Source organism: Caretta caretta, chromosome 2 (assembly GCF_965140235.1).
Source record: "Caretta caretta isolate rCarCar2 chromosome 2, rCarCar1.hap1, whole genome shotgun sequence".
Taxonomy (NCBI): Eukaryota; Metazoa; Chordata; order Testudines; family Cheloniidae; genus Caretta; species Caretta caretta.
This window is the reverse complement of record NC_134207.1, coordinates 266,529,234-266,553,467: the sequence shown is the minus strand read 5'-3', so window position 1 is coordinate 266,553,467 and position 24,234 is coordinate 266,529,234. Positions and strand designations below refer to the sequence as shown.

The window sequence follows — 24,234 nt, the reverse complement described above, 5'->3', positions numbered from 1 at the left end:
GCTACCAACCACCTTCCTTCAGTACAAGCCTGAGCTATTACCCACAGGATGTGAAATAATGAATGACTGGTCCGCAGGCAGGCCTCCTGCCGGATGGATCAATGGGCAGGAAGAGGCAGGGCTGACATTTCACTTCACTGTCATCCCCCCAACTCCCCCATCTTTGGAGTCTAGATCAACGGGTGGCCAGGAGAAGATTGTTTGCTGATCCCAGGGGGTTTGAACCCAGGTGACCTACAGACCATCTCTCTGGACACGCAGGGACGGAGACAACACTGGGTGCCCCACCCATCCCTCCGGTTGCCTTGACAGGCTATGCTTAGGCTGTATGCTCAGAGCTCTGCCCCTCCTCCGTACTCTCTCGCCACACTGAAATGTACGGGAGTCCCAGCCGCTGGGGCCGGAGGCAGCCCTTGATTATGGCTATTAAAGTGTCTTCAAACCAACAGCAGCTGCAGAACACACAGCAGCTAAGACGCACGCTGGACCTGCACAGCAGTCTTCTCGTCACAATGCAAGACCCTTTAACAACCGGCCCCCAAGCTGAGCCAAAGCACCTCCTTGAACCTGCTCAGAACAGGGGGTCCCCAAGATCCACGACCATTGGAAGTGGGGGTGGGGGGTAACTTTCAAGCGACGGTGATTTTTGGGTGCCCAACTGGAGACTCCCTGCAGGGACTTCATTCTTCAAGGGCGGGTGCTCAGCACTTCCTGGGAAAAGGCCCCTTAAATTGGACATTTGAAAAAAACCTGGCCAATCACCTTGGCAAAGCGTTAGACTGAGCTAGGGACAGTCACATATCCCTAGAGATGCAGAAGAGACAACCAACAGGGCTGCTCTCCTTTGGATGTCAGCCCCTACTGCTGATCTGGGGACCACTTTAATATCAGTTACAGGAAGAGACCCAGTAGGCCCCTTCCTTAGTCACCATGTGCAGGACGACTCCCTACAGCCCAGTCACTGGGCTCTGGCTACTCCAGTTTGCGGCTCCTCCCTGTTTGCCTGGGAAAACTAGTCCCCAGCTCTCCCTGGCAGGAAGTTCTCTCCTTCATCTCATCTCATCTCACTGCATTAGACCGACCCCCTCTCCTGCACCAACCTAAATAATCCCCCCCCCCCGCCATGCTCATTCTGCCAACCTTTGTCCCCGTAGTCAGCTCTGAGGCCAGGTCTCTTCTGTTTCCAGCTCATAGTCCCCTTTCAGATCAGTCCCTCAGTCCCAGTGATGGTTTTGGCTGCTGCCTTTCAGGTAACTCATGCAATGAATTTGGATCACTGAGCGAGGCCACATTCCTCCCAAGGGGAGAGGGAGACTGGAAGGGCTCTTGGCCATGTTTATTGGGCTACCTTACACCACTAAGGTGCATGCTGTGCTGTTCGTCAGCTGTCGGGTAACGGAGGTCGAGCCCCAATTCATTCTAGTATTGGGAGCAGGGGGAGAAGGCCATGGCCCTCGCTGGCTACTCACATCCACGATCAAGAACCCAGCGGCTTGCAAGTGTCGTCGGGCCATGGCGAAGCGGCCCAGCAGGTCCTTGCTTCTGCTGCTGAAGTTTGGGAACTCCCACCTCAGGAAAGCGATCCTGTGAGGGAGACGCACACAGAGGGAAGGGGCAGAATGACTCAGGAGCAGGCGCACGCTCAAACCTATCACAATCGAGAGCGCTGTGTACCCTGGGCTCTGCAGGCAGGACGCTTTGCTGGCTCTGAGCAGCTGCCAAAGCTCCACAGGAATAAGCACTTCGCAATGCTACGAGGAGCCGCTCTACCCAGCTGCGATTGCTGCCTGCTCTGGATCGGACAGGGCACGAGCGCTGGCATGCTGGATCAGACCCCCGGCCCACTGACTGGCGTCCATTATCCTGCATGCAGCAGTCACCAATATCTAATGCTTCAGAGGACAGTAACAGGAGCATCGCAGCCTTTCAGTTGTGCAGGGCTACACGTTTGGGGTCAGGAGCAGCAATGCCAGGGGCCAGGGTCCGGGAGATTAGTTCAGGTCCTGAGGCAAGAGATCAGAGGGCCCCTGTCTGAGCATTTACAGGCACAAGTACTATGCCCAGGAGATTACTCAGCCCTGCGATTTGTTTGGTGTGTGTGTGTGAATATGAATGCTGGGGAAAGATGCTAGAACAATTTAACCACAGAATAAGTCCAGCAACAATGTGAGAGGGCAGTTTAGTCCCCACGGCCTCTGATGAGGGGCCAGTTACAGTGGCAGATTGATGTGGACACTGCTCCACCCGGCACTAGACCAAGATCGAGCCAGCCACTACTGACTGGAGTAGTGCTTCGTAGGTTTCAGTCTCAGCATCCATGCCGTTGCCGAGCAATGGGGCGCTAAACCTTGAAGGCCCAAGCAGGTTAATAAGGAGAAAGAAAGGGGCCTTGCTGGCTAGGGAGCCTGCACTGCCCAATTAGCATCAGCATCTTCCCATACACCCCCTCCCCCTTCCCTAACTAGTGGTTCTACTCACAGCTGCTTGGGCTGAGTGTGGACATGAGCTGGGGGCTCACTCATTCCAGCCTGAGCAGGGGAAAGGGGTATGGGTCCCCCCATGATCCCCAGCTGAACTTCTTTCCCAGTGGCTGGCTAAGGGAACTTTTAGATGAAGATGCTGGTTATCCCGATCAGCTTGTATCCTGTGTGTCTGTGGGGACTTCTAGGGAGGTGGGAGAGGTAGGGAGGGGACTCTCAGGAGCTAGGCAGCTTGTGGTTACCATTCCCCAGAGTCTGCTCACAGCGCCCATCTTCCTTTGCCCGAGTTTCAGCGGTCATGATGCAGCCGTGGCACAGCTGGCAGCGGGTCTGTGCCATGAGCTGCCAGGCCTGGCTGCCAGGGAGTTAATGCACTTGTTCTGCTTTCACTACTGCAAGTGCAGAAACATCTCACCTCATCCTGAGCACTTACACACACGGCAGCCTTCCTCCCCTCACTCCCACAGGGCTGGGGCGGACTTAGACCCTTCATCCTGGCCTACATAGCGCAGCAGGGCCTGATCTCTGGTGTGGCTAGGCACTCACCTCCTGGTGCCGCAGGGTGGGGGTTTTGTCCCTTCTGACTGGAGCAGGTAGGGGGCAGCAAAGTCCTTTATGGGGAGAGGTTGGTTGTCGCTGTTCAGCATCATCTCTGCATCTACACAGGAGAGAGGGGAAACCACAGGGACTCCTGAGGTCTGGCTGGCTCCTGATTAACATCAGTTGTTCTACTGGGCCACATCCCCAGGGAGATCTGATGATGCACAAAGACTTGCCTAGGCCCACCGGCTCACCCGTGAGAGGGTGACACTAACTGGCCAGGTGGGGTAGTGCCCGCCATCGAGCACCTGCCCTGCTACCAACCTACCCCCTGGACAGAGTTGCATTTTGGCTTTGATTTGCTAGCCAATGGCAGTGGGTCCAGCAGGGCCATTCCACTGTGTCTTATGCTCTGTGTGGATGGTGGGGAGCTGCAGTCACACACAGCAGCCACCTCTCCTAGCTCATGGCGGGTGTCTGTAGCATGTTTTTATCCCCAGGGTCCAATTAGAGGGACATGGGGCCCATGAACTACAGGTCTTGCTGTGGCAGCCAGCTGGGCCAGTACCCACCACGGAGAAGACAAGTACTGAATTTGACATGGCTGCAGGGGGAGGGGGAAGCTGCAGAGTTCTTGGGTGGACCTGACAGCTGCTGTTCACACAATGGTACGGGAGGACAGGGCGTTTCCTCCCCGAGGTCTGCCTAGCAGCTCTGCAGGCTGGGACATAGGGACTGGTCTAGCCAACCCAGAGGGGAGACAATTTTCCATCTGCCTTGTCGCTTCCCTGAGACAGTCAGGCATATGTCTGAGAAACAGTGTGTTCCACCCTGTGCTAACTAACCACCAGTGATCCAGAGCCCTGGAGCTGGGGAGCACGGCAGGACAGAGCCTGTCACCCTTGGAGCCAGGGGGTAGAAAGGTCAGGTGCACGGGGTTCACAAAGCCAAAACCATCTGGCCCCATGAGCTGTCTCTGCTCAGGACTGGAATAGCAGAGGGGTCAGGAGGGAGGTGCACTGGCAGGGCGAGGAGGCACCTCAGACTGATGCACACGTCAGGAGGGAGGTGCCCTGGCACAGCTGCAGTGGGAGCCAGGTGATGGATCAGTGGGTGAACAGGAGGGCTGCATCAGGACTGCCACGCAAGTGGGTGAATGTCAGGAGGGAGGAGTTTACACGCCATGTGCTCTCTGGACAACGCAGGAGCTCCCCAGTTCATTCACATTGAAGTCACTGCAGCCCTGGGCTCGGGTCCCCAAGAACACACTCACCAAGCTGCCAGCCATAAATGGTGTGCACGTTGAACCGCCTGTTAACCTCGTCTTTGGCCACCCTGTTCAGCACCTCCTGCAGGCTGCTCTGTAGCGGAGAGGCCTTCGTGTCCCTGGTTGGCTCCGTGGCACTCAGGGCCTCTGGCGGAAGGAAGGGCCCCTGGTAGCCCGGGCACTCCAGCCTGGCAGCAGCATTGATATGCATCAGTTTGAGCCTGTAGTTCTGTCCTCTGGGCGTCTGGTCGGCTGTTGGGTAAAAAGGGCAGCAATGAAGACCTGGCCCAAGGGAGGGGCCTGGACCGAGGGCTCAGCCACTCAGATCTCCTAAAAGTTCAACTCAGTCCACTTCATAGCAGGACTCGGGGCTTGTGGGCTCTAGCCCCACATCTGCCACTCAGAACCTGGTCCTGCAGGGCCCACAGTGACAAGTGGGATTATACGCTGGGGCTTGCCCATGACAGCAGGGACTGCACTCAGTGACCCAGCAGGTCCCATCCAACGCTATGTCCCGTTAGACATAGGTGCTGAACAACCTCCCACTGATTGCAATGCACGCTCAGTACCTTGAGGGGGGCACCTACCCCCTGCTGCATCTAGCGCCTGATCTCCAGGGACTGGGCAGTTGCAGCTTTGGCAGCACCAAGCCTGTGAGGCGGGCTTTGAGGGAGAACGCCCAGGAGCACGGGGAAGGGACATGCGCTCTGCCCAGCACAGGGTCCTTGAGGTGTGTGGGGTAAGATCCCTGTGCCCAGCTGCGATTCAGTGGCACTGGCATGGAACAAGCGTTATCACTACCCCGTGGGTCTCCACGTCAGGAGAAGCTCTGTGCTACAGAGACGTGAGCACACAGACCCAAGCGTACCCGGCCATAGTCACTCCAGGAAGGAGCGTGCCCAGTGTTTCACGTCATCACTAACAGCAGAGCCAGCACCATACGGGAACCCCCACGGGCAGCACCACCCAAAGGATGTCACTCGGCTAGACAGATGCCCCCTGTGGCAGACTCCGGAATTGGCTGTTCTAACCAGAGGCCGTTGCCAACCCCCTCTGTGGTATACTCATGCTGAGAAGGGCTCACGGCCTTTCAGATTGCTGAGCTGGCAGAACAAATCTCATTCCCTGCCAACTACAGCAGCTTTGCAAACCTCACAGAGGCTGGGTGTCTGTAGCACGGTTTTATCCCCAGGGTCCATGAGTGGGACGTGGGGCCCATGAACTACAGGTGTTGCTGTGGCAGCTGGATGGGCCAGTACCCACCAGGGAGAAGACAAGTACTGAATTTGACATGGCTGCAGGGGGAGGGGGAAGGGGAAGCTGCAGAGTTCTTGGGTGGACCTGACAGCTGCTGTTCACATACGCACTCCCAGACTTTAGAATTCAGCAGGAATGGGTGGGTGAGTGAGGAACAGAGCAGCAAACTAGCCTTTTCACATTACTGAGCTGTGCTCAGACTCCAGCTTCCAGGACAAATCAAAAATCCAAGGCTAGTGGCATCAAACCACTCCTTGGTGAAGAGTTACCCACATAAAGAAATACACAGCGCCAGCGTGCCCAGGGCTGGGAGAGCAACGGGGGGCAGTTAAAGTGCATCAGAAGGGCTATGTGGGGCCAGGACTGGAGTAGCTCAGGGCGGTAGATGAGCAGGGATGCCCTCTGGAAGAACACTGTGGGGGAGGACACACTCAAGTCAATGCTATTGGCACTTCATTTTCATGAGCATTACACTCACTTCCATCCGGGGCCCTCTCCATCACACCCACAAACCCAAACGCGAATGCCCAGCAGAGATTGGGAGCTAGTGCTGCTGGGTTAGCCACAGCCCCCATGCCCCACGGCCTGGCTGCTGAATTATTGCTGTGCTTCCCACTTCCAGCCACTTCAGGACTGTCCTGGGGGTTATAACAGACAGCAGCGAGGCCAGCTCCCCATACGTGACCCAGCCTGTGTGCCTCACCCGGGGCCTGGACAGACTGATACCATCACTCATTCGATCCTTCACCTCTCTGCTGCAACTGTTACAACAGGGCCACCTGGTGGTGGATTTGTGACATGACATCTGTCGGCAATGGAACTGAGACTACATTCATCTCACCCATCATGGGATAGGCAACGACCGACCGACCGTCACTGTCACCTGGGCCAGACAGGAACTGACAACCTGGAGGACAAAGGTGCAATACTCCCATTCCCAATCCCTTGAGCTGTCAGGTTCCCCATGGTCTTAAAAGGCTCCCGCTCTCTCCATCTCCACTGGCAGATACAGGCACATCCCAAGTCCTTGATACATCTACATTTACCCAGAAGCTGGCTATACAACTGTGGGGCCAGCACCCTTTGCAGGTAGGGAGTCTTTGCCTGTTGCAGCACGCACAGTGACCACACCAGATCTGTCAGCAGGTGCGGGTCCAGACTGTCCAGCTGGTCACCAAGCTTCTCATGGACCTGGGGAAGGAAAGTCACAAGCTGTCAGATGGGTTTCCTGGGCTGGGTCTTCCTAGCTCTGCTAGGAATTCAGAGGCCACTGGACCGATACCTGGGTGGCTTGGCCTGAGCATACCTAGTGTGAGACATCTTAGCTAGAGAAACGCTTCTCCCAGCAGAGGGGGTATTTGCAGTCAAGGGATTTTTCTCATTTTGGTTCTTCGGAAATGTGAAAGTGGGTTGCCCAGCAAGACTCTCTCTGAATGGTACGTTCTCTCTAGGGTTTGTTATTGCAGGGTTGCTACTACAGAGGCAGCACACACCGTGCTCATTGTACGCTTGCTGCTCTCTGAAGGGCCAAGAACTCACTAACAACCGGATCACTGCGTTTTTCGTGGGCCAGAGAGCAGCGAGGGCTGTGAGATTGCTTCAAAGCCACACGTGTAAAGAACACGGCCTTTGCCCAGGAATGAACGGGATGAGAAGCCTTGCATGCCCTCCCTGACCACAGTGGGATGCCAAGCGTCATTATCATCCTGAGAACACCTGGATCAGTGTGTGCTGGCAGGATGTCCCTCTGGGTCCGCAGCAAGCAGCTGGGCAGCTTCACCATAGAATCATAGAATATAAGGGTTGGAAGGGACCCCAGAAGGTCATCTAGTCCAACCCCCTGCTCGAAGCAGGACCAATTCCCAGTTAAATCATCCCAGCCAGGGCTTTGTCAAGCCTGACCTTAAAAACCTCTAAGGAAGGAGATTCTACCAGCTCCCTAGGTAACGCATTCCAGTGTTTCACCACCCTCTTAGTGAAAAAGTTTTTCCTAATATCCAATCTAAACCTCCCCCACTGCAGCTTGAGACCATTACTCCTCGTTCTGTCATCTGCTATCATTGAGAACAGACTAGAGCCATCCTCTTTGGAACCCCCTTTCAGGTAGTTGAAAGCAGCTATCAAATCCCCCCTCATTCTTCTCTTCTGCAGGCTAAACAATCCCAGCTCCCTCAGCCTCTCCTCATAACTCATGTGTTCCAGACCCCTAATCATTTTTGTTGCCCTTCGCTGGACTCTCTCCAATTTATCCACATCCTTCTTGAAGTGTGGGGCCCAAAACTGGACACAGTACTCCAGATGAGGCCTCACCAATGTGGGGCCTCACCACTGCAGGGCCTCTTACCATTATACAGAGGATTTGTAGGCAGAGGCTTTCATGGACTCACAGAAATGTGGGGCTGGAAGGGGCCTCGAGAGGTTGTCTAGTCCAGCCCTCTGCACTGAGGCAGGACCAAATAAACCTAGACCACCCTTGACAGGCGTTTGTTCAGCCTGTTCTCAAAACCTCTAGTGACAGGGATTCCACAACCTCTCTTGGAAACCTGGTCCAGAGCTGAAGTACCTTTAGAGCTAGAAAGTATCTGCCTTGCTGCAGATTAAGCCCATTTACGTCTTTTCCTGCCTTTGGTGGTCAGCATCCTCTTTATAACAGACCTTAACATATTTTTAATAAGCCAAAGTTGGTAGTTTATGGCTTAACAAACCCCCGCTTTAGAGAGAGCTTCTAATTCTGGTGTCTGTGACAACCCTGCAGACCAGGGCCCTCGATGAATGCATACAACAGGCATGGGGCGGCAAGGCAAGGTGCTCCAGGCACTGCCCAGCCACTGTGCCTCCCCCTTGCCCTGGAGAGAGACCCCATAAGGGTGAGTGGCCCCATGGAGACCAGGCAGAGGCCCCAGAGGCTGGTAAGTGAATATGGAAGTGGGGAGTGGAACAGACCAGAGGAGGACTCCTGGAACTACGGACCTCAGACCATCCCTGCACTTTGGCTCCAGGGAGCTGGTCACTTTGGTATGCATCCGATGAAGTGAGCTGTAGCTCACGAAAGCTCATGCTCAAATAAATTGGTTAGTCTCTAAGGTGCCACAAGTACTCCTTTTCTTTTTGCGAATACAGACTAACACGGCTGCTACTCTGAAACTTTGGTATCTGACAGCTCAGCAGATGGTACAGAGCAGGCCAAAGGACAGTGGGGGAAACTGAGGTGACGGTGCTGCAATGCCACATCCAGCCAGGAGGGGCTGTGTTGAGGCAGCAGCTTTGCTACAGGGTGGCTTAATGAACTAAGCATCAGGTCAGAAAGGCCAAGACGCACTGAAGCCTCTGGCTCAAGCCCCAGCAGAGCCATCTCAGCTCTGCACCCCCTGGGATGAGGAACTACACATCAGGCCGGTTGCTGCAGAGGTGATGGGACTATGAGGTAGCTGAGCTCCTGCCTGCTCTGTGTGAACAGGTAGAGAACACGTTGCCTAAAATCTATACTTCTGCCTGCATCTAACCAGCTCTCATGGTGCACCTGGGAGATGGGCTAGATTAGCCAGAGAGCTGGGTTAGATTAGCTCTGGGCTAGATTAGCCAGAGAGCTGGGCTAGATTAGCTCTTGCTCAGAATGCTACTATGATCATCCATGCCTACCTAGCAAATGAATTGCGAGCACCGTGCGGCCCTCGCTGCCTGGCTTGAGGTGTGCGGCTGCCCCAGCTCTGAAGGGCACAAGCAGGCATAACAGGCAAAGCACGGCATGCCAGAGACTGGCAGGTGAGTGCACAGGCACTGAGGCCTGGTCTAAAAGCTCCAGTCCCCCCAACCCAGATGTGCCCCTCTGGAGGGCTGTCATAGCCCCATTGTATTAAGTGATTATATGCTTATTGTCTCTGGGTGTATTACATACACTGGTCACCAGTACAGGCAGCAAGGAGAGCCATTCTCCTTCCCAGCCACCTGTGTCAGGATGACATAGCCAGGAGAGGGTTACGGCCTACCTGCCTGTCACGTCTCAGCAGGCAATTTAAGGGAAGGGGGAGTCTTTCTGGGGGGGCTTTTCCTTGCCTCAGTCCCCAGACACACCTTTCCTTTAAATCCCTGGCCCAGTCCTGACAGGCAGGTTTGCCCATAACCCTTTCCTGATAATTGTTTTACCCTATCACATCATCCATAGTGTAGGGCCTCCAAGTCAATGCTTGACTGAAAACACTGAGCCTGGCACTTTGCCACATGCAGCAGGATGGAGCGAGTGCCGGGGCCCTGCTGGGATGCCCTGCTTCCTGTTCTCAAGAGCTCAAATCCAAGGACTTCACTGAGCAAACATGAGCACTTACTCGAGATGAGCTGCGGTGCCCCCCAGGTTTGAACAGACTGTAGATCATGCATGTGTTCTGGGAGATGGGTGTGTAACTGCGGGGCTATGGCATGGCTGTCCTTTTCCTACAGAAGTCAGAGCTGGAGATATTCTGGACACCCCTAAGTCTGCAAGCTCAGATGTCTTCAGGAGATCTGCAGCCTTGGCAGACCTCGCTTTGGTTCTGATGTAGCCCGAGGGCATGACGGGGGACGGGATGGGCAAGGAACGTTACCATGTTAAAGTAGTTCTCGCTTCTGCTGGGCTGGAAGTTCAGGCGGGCGAAAGACAGGATGACGTTCCACAGCTGCAGCATGGTGAATCTGTCAGCATTGTCCAAGGTGTACTGGAAACCAGAGAGGGAAAGCATAAGTGTAGACCCGAACTGCTCCAAAGCAAACACTGACGCTTACAAAATCCAACCCACGGACAGCGCTGCCCCGATGACACAGGGCGGAAATAAGCCAAATGGCCCCTATGGACCTGTTAAGGATTTTGTATTAGCATCCAGCACTATATTCAAGGAGCACAAAGATATGGGTGTGTAAGTATAAACTGAGATAGGCAGAATACCCCAGCTGCCCGATGAGAAACGGAAGCACAGACAGGATAGTCGGGGATGAGCTGGGATTAGTTGCCAAGCAGTCCGGGGCTCCCCTCAATGATCCCCTCTCAGTGTAAGCTGCTACCACACCAGGCAGCCATCTGCAGCAAGCCAGCTATGATGTGCCCCATACTGTAACCCCCAGCATAGAAGAGACATTGAAGCCATTTTTACTGACACATGCTGTCTTGCACTTAGCCAAGTCAAAGAGCTGTATGTGCTACCACTGAGCAAGGTATCAGCTTGGTATCATAGTGTTTAGACTTTTTAGACTTTACAAATACATCTCAGCATCATTACCCCATCTTACAGCTTGGGAAACTGAAGCAGAGGGGCCCAACAATGGCTGTTTCCCCCTTTCCTTCCCCACTCAAGTCTCCTCACCTGAGCAAAGGCCTCAAAGAGGGGCAGGTTGAGCCACTTGAGGTAAGCAAAGGACTTGATGCAGCGCCCCACGTCACCATGAGCCATCTCGGGCACGCGGGCGTGCAGGTCTGATGCCATCTTCTGGAAGACCTGGGTCTGGTGGAAATTCAGCTTTCCTTAAAGAGGCAGAAGAAATCAGCACCTGCTTAAGAGGAGTCAGCCGGGAGCTCCGAAGCACCAGTGGGAGCAGTGCAAGGGGGGAGCGGGACGTCTGGGGGGGGTAAGGCACAGGGGGAGACAAGCAAAAGCATCAAGCTGTATTCCTGGAGAGGAAGAGGCTCTGGGTGAATGCTGTTCCCTCCCCACCTCGAAATCAGATCTTAGCCACAACCATACTCTTGCAACTACAGAGAACCAGGCCAGGCCTCTGCCCCAAGCCCATCAGCCTCTCTCGATCACCAGGCGGTGCTGAGAAGGGATTCAGACTAATGATGCTGGCCTGTGCTGGGTGCCTGTGGAAGATTTTTATCCCCTCTCTAGATAGACATGGCATGAACTACAGGTGCTTCTGTGGCAGCTATTTGGGTCAGTACCCATCACTGAGGAAGAGAGCACTGCATTTGACAAGGCTGCAGAGTGCTTCACACCTGATGCTAGCCTGACTGTAGGCTCATTAACTAATACCAAGGGGCAGCCTAAATCCCATAGGAGTACTCATGGTATCCACATTAACGCTGAGCCAGCCACCAGGTGAAACTTCCAAGGGGAAAGTCAAACACACAGCCCAAGATAGGCGCATGGGGCCCTTGTGTTTGAAATGATCAAGCAGCACCGTTACACTGATGTTGACGTAATCAAATCAAAGTACTAGTGGGAAGAGGTGTAATGACAAGGGCCAGGAGGCAGGAACTTTGCAGTTGCTAGCTCAGCTTTCTCTGACTCCCTCTCTGGCATGTCACTTAACCTTTTGGGGCCTCAGTTGCACCAACTGCGTAATGGAGATAATATTCTATTTCCCCAGGGCTGTTGTCAATGTACTTAAAGTGTCTGCAAGATGAAAATAATTTGAGAGCAAAGCGCTAGCATGTTCATTTGCCTTCCTAATCGTATAAACAAACCCACGTGCACCATTTCAGAATGCAGAGCTCCAGATATTCCCATTCCACTGGGTGCATGTCCCCGCAGCTCTACACCTAGGGATGGTACTTATTTTAAAATCTTCATTAAATCCGAATAACTTTCTTCAACACACAAAGGAGCTTGTCTTGGCTGAGGAATAAATTCGCTACAAGCTTGAAGTTAATACTAAGCTGTATCCAAAAACAAAATTAGGATTTAGGGTGATGGATGCTACAGAAAACAGGGAACTAAAGAACCATCATCATAGGTGAGGAGTGTTGTGGGCAAAAATCCCCAGAAACAGACAATACCAAGGGAAGTGAAACAGTGTCAGATGGGCCAGGAGAGCTCTCCAGAAGACAGGGAGGGGAGAAGAAAAACCTGTGAAAGTCCATCGGAGTAATACTGAACTACCGAATTCTGCCGAGTTTAGAAGTTTGGAAAAGAACTTAAGTTCAGTTATGGTCAGGGTAACAAACCTGTGGCCAGCTGGTACCTAATTACTGAACAGATCTGCTCCAGGAGTTCAAGTTGTACGTAAGCTACATTTGTTATCGCTGCAGAACCACCGCAGCTCTGGGAGGGCGAGCAGGACTCTCTTCTGGCTCACGCCAGCAGAACCTTTATCTCAATACATTCTAATGGCAGAATTCCTGTGGCGATGCACGAACCAGCAAGAGCCCAGTAAGACTCTAAGACTATAGGAGTCCTGGGGCTGGCAGTCAATAGATTGTTCAATTCCTCATAGATGTTAAGGTCAGAAGGGGCTAATCAATCACCCAGTCTGACCTCCAGTATAACACAGGCCAGAGAATTTCAACCCATTCCCCCTGTACTGAGCCCAGTAACTTGTATTGGACTAAAGCATCTTCCAGAAATGCATCCAATGTAGCTCTGAAGACATCAAGAGATAGCGGCTCCACCACTTCCCTTGGTAGTTTGTTCCAGTGGTTCATCACCCAAATTACAGGAGAGATGATCTAGTCTAGACTCACTGAGAGAAGCAGGGAATGCTCTGAATGCCATTTCTACTGTCGCTTTTTAGAGTATAACCACCCCATCTAGGTAGTCGTAGTTCAGCCAGTTGGTCACGTGCAAGACAGACAATGAAGTGGACTGCTCAGCTGGAATCAGCCAGTTTAACAGAGGGGCTCATGTCACTGTTCTACCTGGTAGGAGGATACACTGCCCATTTGTCTGGACTGTTGCTAACAAGAAAGCAGTGTTTGTGATGTCCTGCAGAGGATGAGAGGCAAAATGTCTGCAGAAACCAGCAAGGAGGGGTCAGAGAACTAAGAAACCCATTATTATACCAATGGGTGTGTTACTTTCTGCTCAAATTAATGTTGTTTATACCTAAGCATGCTATGACTAGGTTCATTATTGTGATGGATCAGAAAACTCTGATCTATGCTGTAGCTTGCAAACAGAGATATCTCCGAGTTAAGACTGAAATACATTGGCCCGCCACACCCAAGAGCACAGGCAGAGACCTACTGTACTATGTAGTATATTAGTCACTGGATAAAATAATATCACTTTACAAATATTCCTCAACTAATACTCTGATGGAGAGAGATCAAATAATTTTGTAACATCACCCCTTTACGCCTAATTCCATCTGGGCAATCCAGTTCATTGCCAATCCCACAACCACAGCACTTCTGGCCTGCTGAAACAGGCAGGTAGTAACACCTACCTTTTGCAGGTGGGGAAACTGAGGCACATAGGTTAAATGACTTGCCTTTGGTGACAGAGGGAATCCACTGCAGAGCTGGGATTAGAATTTGGGAATTTCTGCCACTCTGCTGTGTGCTCAAAGAAGGTCTCTTTCAAACTGTGCAGGTTTAAGTAGTTTTCTTTGAAAGCCTTTGCTGCTAGAAGTCCGTGGTAGATGTGGATGGTGACACTTAATGCACTATTGGAAGGTGCTTTGATATGAGGCTGATGAGCATGGTAAGAAACTAAATAGAATAGAATGCAAAAGCTGAGGGCACTGTAAGGTCTGCATTGTAACTGAGAAAATCAATTCCATTTTGGGTGTGTATTAGAGGTACCAAATAACTCGACAGTTAACTCTCCAAAGCAGGGTCAAGAGAGATTTCAACCCGCTGGGTAAAGTTATTTGTACTTGAATGTACGAGCTTAGGACTCAAGGTGGTCCTCCTCTTCCTCAGCCAGGACTGCATCATCATGGTACTGATGCTCTGAAGTCCTAGTTCAATGCAAAGACTGTGCTGCACTGGACTCTGCTGGTGTGATACTTGACTGAGTAGTTCAGGGGACGGCTGGACTCACTTACCATATGCAAAGGCCAAGTCCACAAGAACACTAGTGCTGAGGGTAAAGTGCTTCTGAACCAGATGGTAGGAAATGGCCCGGAGCAGGGGGACAGAGCGCCGGTTCTGGAGAGCTAAAACCAACGCCACTTTCCGAATGTCCTCAGCAGTGAATTGCTCGGCTAATTCCAAAGCCTGCCAACAGACATTAAGCACAGAGAGTAAAGGTGGGATAAAGCAATTTACACGATTATCTGCTTACATATCTCACATTTCAAAGTATCTTACAAAACATACCCTCTCAAAGATCATCCAGCGCTGAAATGCTGGAGCAGAACATAGCAGATCACAGTAATAAACAGTATAAGAAATGATGTCAAAACCATTGTATCCAGAGGGGAGAATTAATGGAGGCAGGGCGTAATTACTTCTGACTGAATTTGGTCAGGATATCAGTGCTACATTGAATACTATTGCAAAAAATACTGTGGGATCTATTACAACCACAAGTGGCCAGTATGGGCTCAATACAGGAGTAACTGGGTGAAATTTAAGAACATAAGAATGGCCATTCTGGATCAGACGAATGGCCCCTTCAGCCTGGTGTCCTCTCTTCCGACAGTGGCCAATGCCAGATGACTCAGACGGAATGAACAGAACAAGTCAATTATCTAATGATCTGTCCCATTGCCCAGCCCCAGCATCTAGCAGTCACAGGCTTAGGGACACCCACGGCATGGGGTTGCATCCCTGACCATCTTGGCTAATTCCTCGGAGACACTGACCATTTATTCCTACTCTTTGTTTTCTGTCTTTTAACCAGTTAGTGACCCATGAGAAGACCTTCCCTCTTACCCCAGGACTACTTAGTTTGCTTAAGAGCCTTTTGTGAGGGACCTTGTCAAAGGCTTTCTGAAAGTCTAAGTAAACTATATCCATTGGATCCCCTTGTCCATGTTTGTTGATCCCCCTCAAACAATTCTAATAGATGGGAAATCATGCCTCGCCCTTTACAAAAGCCATTTTGACTCCTCTCCAACAAATCGTGTTCATCTATGTGTCTGATAATTCTGTTCTTTAGAACAGTTTCAACCAATTTGCCTGGTACTGAGGTTAGGCTTATGGGCCTGTAGTTACTCGGACTGCCTCTGGAGCCTTTTTTAAAAAAATAAATGACCTGTCCTATGCAGGAGAGGAGACTAGGTGATCAAACGGTTCCTTTTGGCCTTAAACTCTGAGCATCTCAGTTTACATTTCATCCAAAAGATTACAGCGCTCTAACATTAAGGGTTTATGTCGGGCTCAGCCCCATGGGATCTGAGCTTCTAAACCAATGCACCAGCAAGGTGAGTACTGACAGAGGGGAAAGAGTAACCCCTACTGAATCATTAACACCATTTCCTGGTGTTTCCCTTGGCATCTCACCTATTACTAACCTTACCCCACTGTGTTTAATTTGCTACCTGGCAAAATCCCAAGCCAACCAGTCTAAACTGTGGTATTTTTATTAGCATGTACCAATGTCTGCAGCAAATATTTATCCCCAGGATCCAGAGAGAGAGACGTGGGGCCCATGAACTACAGATGTTTCTATGGCAGCTTTTGGGCTAGTACTCACCATGGAAAAGGTGAGTACTGAATTTGACATAGCTGCAGTCAAACAACCACTTAGAGACCTCACTGGTGGTTTCAATCTGGGGAGCGTTTCCTCAGCCCAGATCACATGCCTGAAGGACATCTAGTAAGCAATGAGCTAATCCACGGGCACAGGCCTGCAGAGCTGTGATTCACAAGCCATCTGATTCAGAACCAGGCTGAACTGGAAGGAGAAAGGAATGGAAAGAGAACTAAGGTAACATTCCTTTTCTCCCCATCTGTGATGACTTAAATGGGGGAGTCTCAAGGCAGCGTGCCCCCACAATGAGCAGATTCTGCAACTCTGTGCTCAGATCTCAGTGGAGCTTGGCCCTGGGGGTGAGGCAGGCTCTTTACAGAGTCTCACTATGGAGCCATTTCAGTAAAGTGTAAAGTAAACCACAACAGTTCTCTCCTTAACCTCAGACCAGATCTGTGGGTTGTTTGGCTTGTCAGATTCAGGATCACTGCTTTAAAAAAAAACAAACAACATTCTTGGGGTGGTGGTGGGAAAACATTCCAGATCAGAAAAGACCCAGGAGGCCCCTGAGGGAACATGCTGCCATGCATGCCTGACGTGCTGTATAAATGCCTACGAGCCCTTATTTGTGAATAGATTTTTTTAATCACTTGACAGCCCTAATTTTGCTGAACTTTTTTCCCTTATGTATCCAGCATATTTAAGGTACTTTATTTAAATAAAACATGTAAAGTTCTGTTTTTGTGCATTTGCAATTAAATGTGAATTTCCATCCAAATACAGCTTGACACAAACTGCAAGTAAAAAATTGATCATCTAGGAAGTGAGAAATGCATCATTCATCATTCTCTTGTAATAAATGTAAAAATTAAGAATCTAAATAAATGTAAGTTAAGCTATATCACTGGTTCAATATCTGTGTATAGATACAGTTTATCCTCCTGGTTAGCAAAAAGAAGCACCAAATTTGACGTAGAGGCCGTATTTAGTTGCAAATCAACATGTTTCAATAATTACTAGCCAAAGAAAATAAGTAGAAAGTACAAATGGAAAGCACAATTAAAATTACTGATTTAAATCAAGGCTACCTGCTTGCTGATTTAAATCATGATTCAAATGGGAGATTTAAAAGGATTTATTTAAATCAATCCACCCTGCAGGAGACTCACGCATGTCCTAGCTGCTGCCTATACCTTGTCCTCCAGCCGGTCCATCAGGGTCTGCGAGAGGTGCCCGACCTTCATCATCAGTGCCACCACAGCTCTGGTGTCCCCAATCTCCGTCCAGCGCAGCTCCAGGTGCTTCACCACGTCGCTCAGCAGCTCACTCTGATCCTCCGTGTGCTCGCTGGCTGCTATGTACTCTGCCAGGGAAGCAATCTGCCTGAAGTTCAAGCGTCTTAACCGCCAGCGTACCTCCTGCTTCACCGATCTCAGCTCCCTTTTATTCCTCTCCAGCCCCAGATGGTAGAGGCTCTTCAAGAGGGGCAACAAAGAGCTATTCCAGACCTGGGAAAGCTAGGCAGCAAAGAGGAAATATGGGAATGTTGTTAGGCACAAAGGAGGCTGTAACAGAGCAAGAAGTGGAGTTAGAGACTAGAGGATTTATCAGATGGGATCAGTCATCCAGCATTGGCAAATGCCAGACGCTCCAGAAGGCACCCCCGAAAGAGTGGTTTTAGTGCTCCCGTGTCTACACTCCACATTCACTGCCCCTTTAACTTCACTCACAACCTGCAGCTTTCCCAGCAGCATGAGCAGCTGCTATGTCCAGCCCTGGTCTGGAGACAGAGCAGTGGTGCTCTAGTTTTCCCAGGGCTGAGCTTTCATTGCCTTTAGTGTCAGTCAACATTTCTCTCTCTTTTTCCTCTATGTTCAGACCAAACTCCCCTCCCGCCCCCGTGTACATTCCACAACTGCCTCATGAAGGCACAGTGCACTTGCGGCTCTTCTCCAAGGAGAAACTGATGATGAAGCTGAAAGGCCATCATTCTTATGCTTCCAGATCTTGACTATATGTGCAAGATCCAGTGACCCAGGTCACCCACAGGGCAGCGTAGGGCTATCGCTGCTGGGCAATGGGGTCAACTTGGCAGTTCCAGTGAGAAAAGCTAATATGCAGCTGGAAAAAAAAAAACAACAGAAGCCCAAAGTTGCACAGATGATAGTCTAGCTTCTAAAGCACCTTTCATGCTGAAGAATCCCCACGGGTTGTGCAGAAAACAAAGAAAATATCACCAAATTGCAGCCACCTCTGGGGTGGAACATGACAGCTATCTAACAACATGACAAAACAGTTTAAGGAAATGGAAGAATCACTTCTCAGCTTGAAGCTGCAGAAGGTATCAAGGGAAGTAGACTGTAACGGCTCAGATAGAATGTGGCCAGGGTGCTCTACTAGTGCTCTGGCAAATGGTACCACAGGCACCATAATAACCAAGACTTCGGTCTTAAGACTTGTCAGAAACTTGGCGCTTCAAGGAGCACAGCAGCCTCTCAGAGCCAGGCTTGGACACTGACTCAGGCTGATGATCACCACTGTAGAACAGTAATTCTTAGAGATCTCAGAGTGGATTGCAAAGGGTCTGTAAACAAGTATCACCCATTAGGCAGCTGAAGAAACATATCATGACCTACCAAAGATCACACAGGTCACTGGCAAGCCAGGAACAGAACCTCAGTATTCCCACTCTCAGTCTTGTGCCCCATTCAGTCTTTCAATACAAATCACCAACACTATTTCCTGCAGCACTTTGATACCAAATTCCATTGAGAGACTTCTGTCCAATTGCTGGCCTGGTCCACCCCTACCTGTCTTTTGATATCTCAGAGCTTGTCTACACGGGGTCTTATATCAGCTTAACTTTAGTTTGTTTGAATTAGAGTGTCTTGTGCCCACACTCAACTTCTTTTTAAAATCAAGTTATTTAGTAACTTAGATGGCAGCAATTAATCCTCTTTGGAAGAGAAGTAACTCCTCATTGCAGTGAGTTTATTTGCTTTAAGGTTCATGTGGACAAATCCTTAACTATTCTGCTTCTGGCAATCCTCCCACTGCCATCCCACAGTGCACTGCTTCACACCTGGATCATCCTGTCTATGGATCTGTCTGTGCACCTTCACTGCTCCATGGTCATCTCAACCAGATCCCCATTTAAATGCTAGCACACAGCTAGGTGTGGCTCTTTCTGATAGCAGTATTGAGTAGCACAGAGCAGCGTGGCATAACAAAGTAGTGTGAATGCCACTCAGTTAATTTACATAAGAATAGCCAGACTGGGTCAGACCAAAGGTCCATTTAGCCCAGTATCCAGTCTTCCAACAGTGGCCAATGCCACATGCTCCACAGGAAACGAACAGAAGAGGTAATCATCAAGTGATCCATCCCGTCACCCATTCCCAGCTTCTGGCAAACAGAGGCTAGGGACACCATCCCTGCCCATCCTGGCTAATAGCCATTGATGGACGTATCCTCCATGAATTTATCTAGTTCTTTTTTGAACCCTGTTATAGTTTTGCCCTTCACAACATCCTCTGGCAAGGAATTCCACAGATTGACTGTGCGTTGTGTGAAAAAATACTTCCTTTTGTTTTAAACCTGCTGCCTATTAATGTCATTTGGTGACCCCTAGTTCTTGTGTTATGCGAAGGAGTAAATAACACTTCCATATTTACTTCCTCCACACCAGTCATGATTTTATAGATCTCTATCCTATTCCTCCTTAGTCGTCTCTTTTCCAAGCTGAAAAGTCCCAGTCTTATTAATCTCTCCTCATATGGCAGCCGTTCCATACCCCTAATCATTTCTGTTGCCCGTTTCTCAACCTTTCCCAATTCCAGTATATCTTTTTTGAGATGGGACGACCACATCTGCACGCAGTATTCAGAATATGGGTGCATCATGGATTTATACAGAGGCAATATATTTTCTGTCTTATTATCTATCCCTTTCTTAATGATTCCCAACATTCTGTTAACTTTTTTGATTGTTGCTGCACATTGAATGGATGTTTTCAGAGAACTAACCAGAATGACTCCATGATCTCTTTCTTGAGTGGTAACAACTAATTTAGACCCCACCATTTTATACATATAGTTGGGATTATCTTTTCCAATGTGCATTACTTTGCATTTATCAACACTGAATTTCTTCTGCCATTTTGTTGCCCAGTCACCCAGTTTTGAGAGACCCTTTTGTAGTTCTTCGCAGTCTGCCTGGGACTTAACTATCTTGAGTAGTTTTGTATTGTCTGCAAATTTTGCCATCTCACTGTTTACCCCTTTTTCCAGATCTAAGTGCACCAAATTGGTGCACTCAGAGCAAACAAACGAATCCAATTTAACATCCCCGTGTATGCATGCTCTTAGGGTGAGATGCTTCAGTATTTCTACTGATCTATACAAGGTGTCTGTAGCATTCTTTTATCCCCAGGGTCCAGTAATAGAGACATGGGGCCCATGAACTACAGATATTGCTGTGGCAGCCAGCTGGGCCAGTACCAACCACAGACAAGGACAGTACTGAATTTGACATGGCTGCTGTAGTTTAAGAATAGATAGTGGAGAACATAATGTAACATGTGAAACCCACTCTCATTCTTATCATTTTACTGAGATTTCATTGGGCTAATCCAGGGTTCCATGTGGCTGTTGAGAGCTGGGTGTGGATTCAGTGATATGCCCAAAGGGGGAAACTAAAGTTCTTAACATGGGTACAACACTGCTGCTGGCAGAATTCACCAACGCTCAGTCCAATTCAAACTTTATTAGTCCTTGTGCTGCTGTTCACCGCAGCCCCTGTGAAGACAACAGAACTTAGCAGGGCTCTCTGAAGCACCATTGCCTCGTGTCACCGATAGGGGAGGCGCAGCAGCATAATCTCAAAAAAGAGACTGCAAATTGGGAAGGCAATGTTGTGTGTGCTAGGCTATCACCTCAATCCCTGCCCGTGCGCATCCACTGGGACGCATAGCACCCACAGCCACTACAGCCATTGAACACACAGAAATGGAATAGCCAAGTAATGTTGCGTTTTTAGTTGTTTCCAGTGCAGCAAGTATTCTGCCTTTTGTGAAAGCAGTCGGTCACTCTATCTCTCCCTTCCATGGGCTCTGTCTCTCTCAGCTGGAAGTTAGGAGAACCAACATCATGTGACCAGCCAACTCTGCACAGGCCACCAGCTAAAAGCAGCTGGGAAAGGGGACTTTATCTGCTTGTTCTCCCGTCACACTCCTCCCTCCAAGAGCGCCCATCCGTGGCATCATGGGAACATACCTGGCTATTTAGAATGTTGAGCACTTGCTGGAAGCGACTGTCCTGCAAGATGCTCTCTGTTTCTAGTTTCTTGTCCACCACGAGTCGGGAGAGTTGGATGACTACTGCGGAGGCCTGGTTCCCATTTAGAGAGTGATGTTCACCCACGTTCAAGAGATCTTCAGGGCTAGAAGCTGAGTCAATGAGTTCATCAATCTCTCTATGCTCTGGATGTCGGCTGTACACTTGCTCCTTGACTGAGAGTTTGTCTGTTTGCCTGGAGAGGCTTGAAGTGTGTAATGAAGCAAGAGCTGCCTGAGGTAGAGCTCTTGCTACCACTGTCTTGGATGCTGGTGCTAACAGAGAAGTTGGGGTCGCCAGGGGTGCGAAGATGGAGCCACAAAAGAGCCGACGACAACAGCGTTGCACCAGTCTGGCTGCCATGACACAGCTAGAGCTATTGGGAGGGAAGAGGAGGGGCACAAAACTGAACTGGGGTCAACTCCACATTTCAGAGGCCCTACAAAAGGAAAAAAAACAAAACACTTTAACAAAAGCATATTTGAAAGTTAAAAAAGAAGAGGGAACTGGATGACTCTAGGGCATAGAGTTTTCCATCAATAGCCTGGTTTGAATCTAGCCCAGGCTGGTAGTGACTGAAAATCATGTGTCACATAGGCTATGCCTACATTTGTAGTGGTGGGTATAAACCACTAGCATGGGTATAAACAGCAATGTAGACAGCGAGGCACTGCTTAGGTAAGTAGAGTACAGACAAGCCAGAACCTTGGCGTCTGTACCTACATGGCACTCTACACACCCAAGCAGTGCCTCCCACCTCTACTCGGCTCTTTTTAGCAGTGTAGCATCCTTGCTGCCAGAGCATTTCCCTGCTGCCTCCCCTTGGCCAAAGCCTTTCACAGCCACGTGTAGCTACACACCACAGTGGGGAAGCAGCCCGTTTTTCACTCTGGCCCATAGCTACGTCTACCCCACGTGCTGCCACAAGCGTAGACAAGGCCTTACGGACACTCAACTGCTCTAGAAGATAAAGTGTAGTCTCATGTTGGGAACTGTCAATGAATTTCAGCCCTGTTTGTTTTACATTCATTCATGATATTTATATAGCATCACTAAGGTCTGGGCCCGCAAGAAACACTTCCTTCCACTTTCACTCATTTATTCACAACAATCAGCCTAAGTCTTAGGCACATTATCAGTAACTTAGTTGTGTGGGGGGGTGGAGGGTGAGAAAACCTGGATTTGTGCTGGAAATGGCCCACCTGTTGATCACTTTAGATAAGCTATTACCAGCAGGACAGTGGGGTGGGAGGAGGTATTGTTTCATATTCTCTGTGTGTATATAAAGTCTGCTGCAGTTTCCACGGTATACATCTGATGAAGTGAGCTGTAGCTCACGAAAGCTCATGCTCAAATAAATTGGTTAGTCTCTAAGGTGCCACAAGTACTCCTTTTCTTTTTGCGAATACAGACTAACACGGCTGTTCCTCTGAAACCTGTCATTAGTTGAAATCGAGAGCAATTGTGGGGAGGGGGAACCCATGAAAATTTAAAACTCCCGCTTAGAAGTTACAGTGAAAACTGAAGGTTGGTATTAACTCCCATTTGCGACCACTGACATCCATCATAGGATTGTATCTACTTCCTACCAATCCCGGCAATACCTGAACACTGCCACAGCACTGCTGTACGGTTTGGCTCTGAGCCCGCTCATGTAAGTACCCTGCTCCGTCACATGCACCCTGCAGGCACAAAACGCGGATGGGACTTCTGGGTAGCCTGTCCTAGTCCTGCCGAAGCCAGTTGTGAAATCACCGAGAACGGGCCTCTTCTCCCCTGACCCACAGGCCAGCTCCTCTGGGGCAGCAGCAGCACATGGAGGGACACGAGGCCCAGCTCTGATGGACCCCCCCCCCACCACCACCACCACCACCCCACGCCCCTTGTCTGCACTGGATCGCCCGCTTCCCGGCTCCTACCGACAAGCGTCCCGCCGAGGCCACCTCTGCGCGAGGGGCACTTTGCCAGCGTAGGGAGCCCTAGACGTTATTTACCCACAAATCAGCCCCAGCTCCAGGGGGGAAGGTGCCCGCCCTCGGGGCTTCTCCCGCCGCAGCGGTGTGGGGGCGCAGACCGCACCCCCGAGCGGCCCAGCGGCGCGATGGGGAGGCAGCCGGGGAGGCCCAGCCCGCGAGGAGCCGCTCAGGCCGAGACAGGGAGGGAGCCGGGGGCAGGTCAATGTCACCAGGGCGAGGCCCAGGGCCCGGCACGCAGGGCGGGCGCGGGGCGTTGAACGGCCGCCCGCCCCCCCCGCCGGGCGGAGAGGGGAACCGGCTCGGCCACAGCCCGGGGCCCCCCGATTTCTAGGCCAGGCCCCCCCGCGGCCCGGATACACCCGCGGCCGGGAGCCGGAACAGCCCCAGGCGCGGCGGGACACGGATCCGGGCCGGCACGCGGGGGAAGGGAGGGGGCGGGGGACCACCCCTCTTCCCGGCGCCGTGACTGGCCCAGCCCGGTCCGGTCCGGTCCGCCGCCCCTCCCCCAGAGCCAGGGAGGCCTCCGGGGCCTGGCCGCGAGCCACTCACCGCCCCGCCTCAGCAACCGCCGGCCCCGCCGAGCTGACCTCGCCCGCCCGCGCCCGGAGAGAGGGACAGAGCGCGCGTGAGGGGCGCGGGCCGGCCGCGTCACTACCCCCGCGACGCTCCTCCGCCGCGCCCATTGGCTGCCGCTGGGGGGAGAGACACGCCACGGGCGCCATCTTCACTGAGGGCGGCGGCGGGCGAGGGTATTTCCGGGCACCGCCTGGGCGCGGAGGGATTCGGGGGCCGGGCCGCTCTGCGCCGGCGCCATTTTGGGCGGGGTGGAGGCAGGGAGGGGCTCGGCCGGGGTAGCAGCAGCAGCAGCCCCCTCAGATGGCGCCTTGGGGAGGGCGGGAGACAGCCCCCCTCGCGGGCAGCGGGAGCGGGAGCGGGAGCGGCAGCGGCAGCGGCAGCGGCGCCCGGCATCTTCTGCTGAGGGGGTTGCCAGGGCTGCTTCCGCGTGGCCGGGCTGCTGGGGGCCTACGTGGCCGGGGGGCGGGGTCGCTCCCGCCC

The 24,234-nt window shown here is 51.4% G+C and overlaps 1 protein-coding gene and 5 non-coding genes across 7 annotated transcripts in view; all 6 read right to left on the bottom strand.

Annotated features, from left to right (window-relative positions):
* Positions 1-23,868, bottom strand: part of TBRG4 (transforming growth factor beta regulator 4) — a 29,585-nt gene extending 5,717 nt beyond the window's left edge. The window contains exons 1-10 of one of the 2 annotated variants that reach the window (XM_048837329.2): positions 23,728-23,868; positions 21,143-21,641; positions 17,063-17,386; positions 14,278-14,449; positions 10,875-11,032; positions 10,122-10,232; positions 6,591-6,735; positions 4,294-4,539; positions 3,027-3,138; positions 1,470-1,584 (exon numbers count right to left, since the gene is read on the bottom strand). In XM_048837329.2, coding sequence (XP_048693286.1) covers positions 1,470-1,584; positions 3,027-3,138; positions 4,294-4,539; positions 6,591-6,735; positions 10,122-10,232; positions 10,875-11,032; positions 14,278-14,449; positions 17,063-17,386; positions 21,143-21,565 — 1,806 coding nt within the window. In that variant the 5' untranslated portion in view covers positions 21,566-21,641; positions 23,728-23,868. Of the gene's footprint in view, positions 1-1,469; positions 1,585-3,026; positions 3,139-4,293; positions 4,540-6,590; positions 6,736-10,121; positions 10,233-10,874; positions 11,033-14,277; positions 14,450-17,062; positions 17,387-21,142; positions 21,642-23,196; positions 23,217-23,727 lie in introns of those variants that run through there. The other variant, XM_048837331.2, reaches the window with a different exon arrangement.
* On the bottom strand, positions 3,492-3,629 carry LOC125633108 (small nucleolar RNA SNORA5). Its single transcript, XR_007355495.1, has one exon. It is a non-coding gene; the product is annotated as a small nucleolar RNA SNORA5 (small nucleolar RNA).
* On the bottom strand, positions 5,451-5,587 carry LOC125633111 (small nucleolar RNA SNORA5). The gene has a single exon (XR_007355498.1). It is a non-coding gene; the product is annotated as a small nucleolar RNA SNORA5 (small nucleolar RNA).
* Positions 11,363-11,490, bottom strand: LOC125633113 (small nucleolar RNA SNORA5). The gene has a single exon (XR_007355500.1). It is a non-coding gene; the product is annotated as a small nucleolar RNA SNORA5 (small nucleolar RNA).
* Positions 15,773-15,909, bottom strand: LOC125633110 (small nucleolar RNA SNORA5). The gene has a single exon (XR_007355497.2). It is a non-coding gene; the product is annotated as a small nucleolar RNA SNORA5 (small nucleolar RNA).
* On the bottom strand, positions 20,272-20,409 carry LOC125633109 (small nucleolar RNA SNORA5). The gene has a single exon (XR_007355496.1). It is a non-coding gene; the product is annotated as a small nucleolar RNA SNORA5 (small nucleolar RNA).
* Positions 23,869-24,234: the final 366 nt, after the last annotated feature.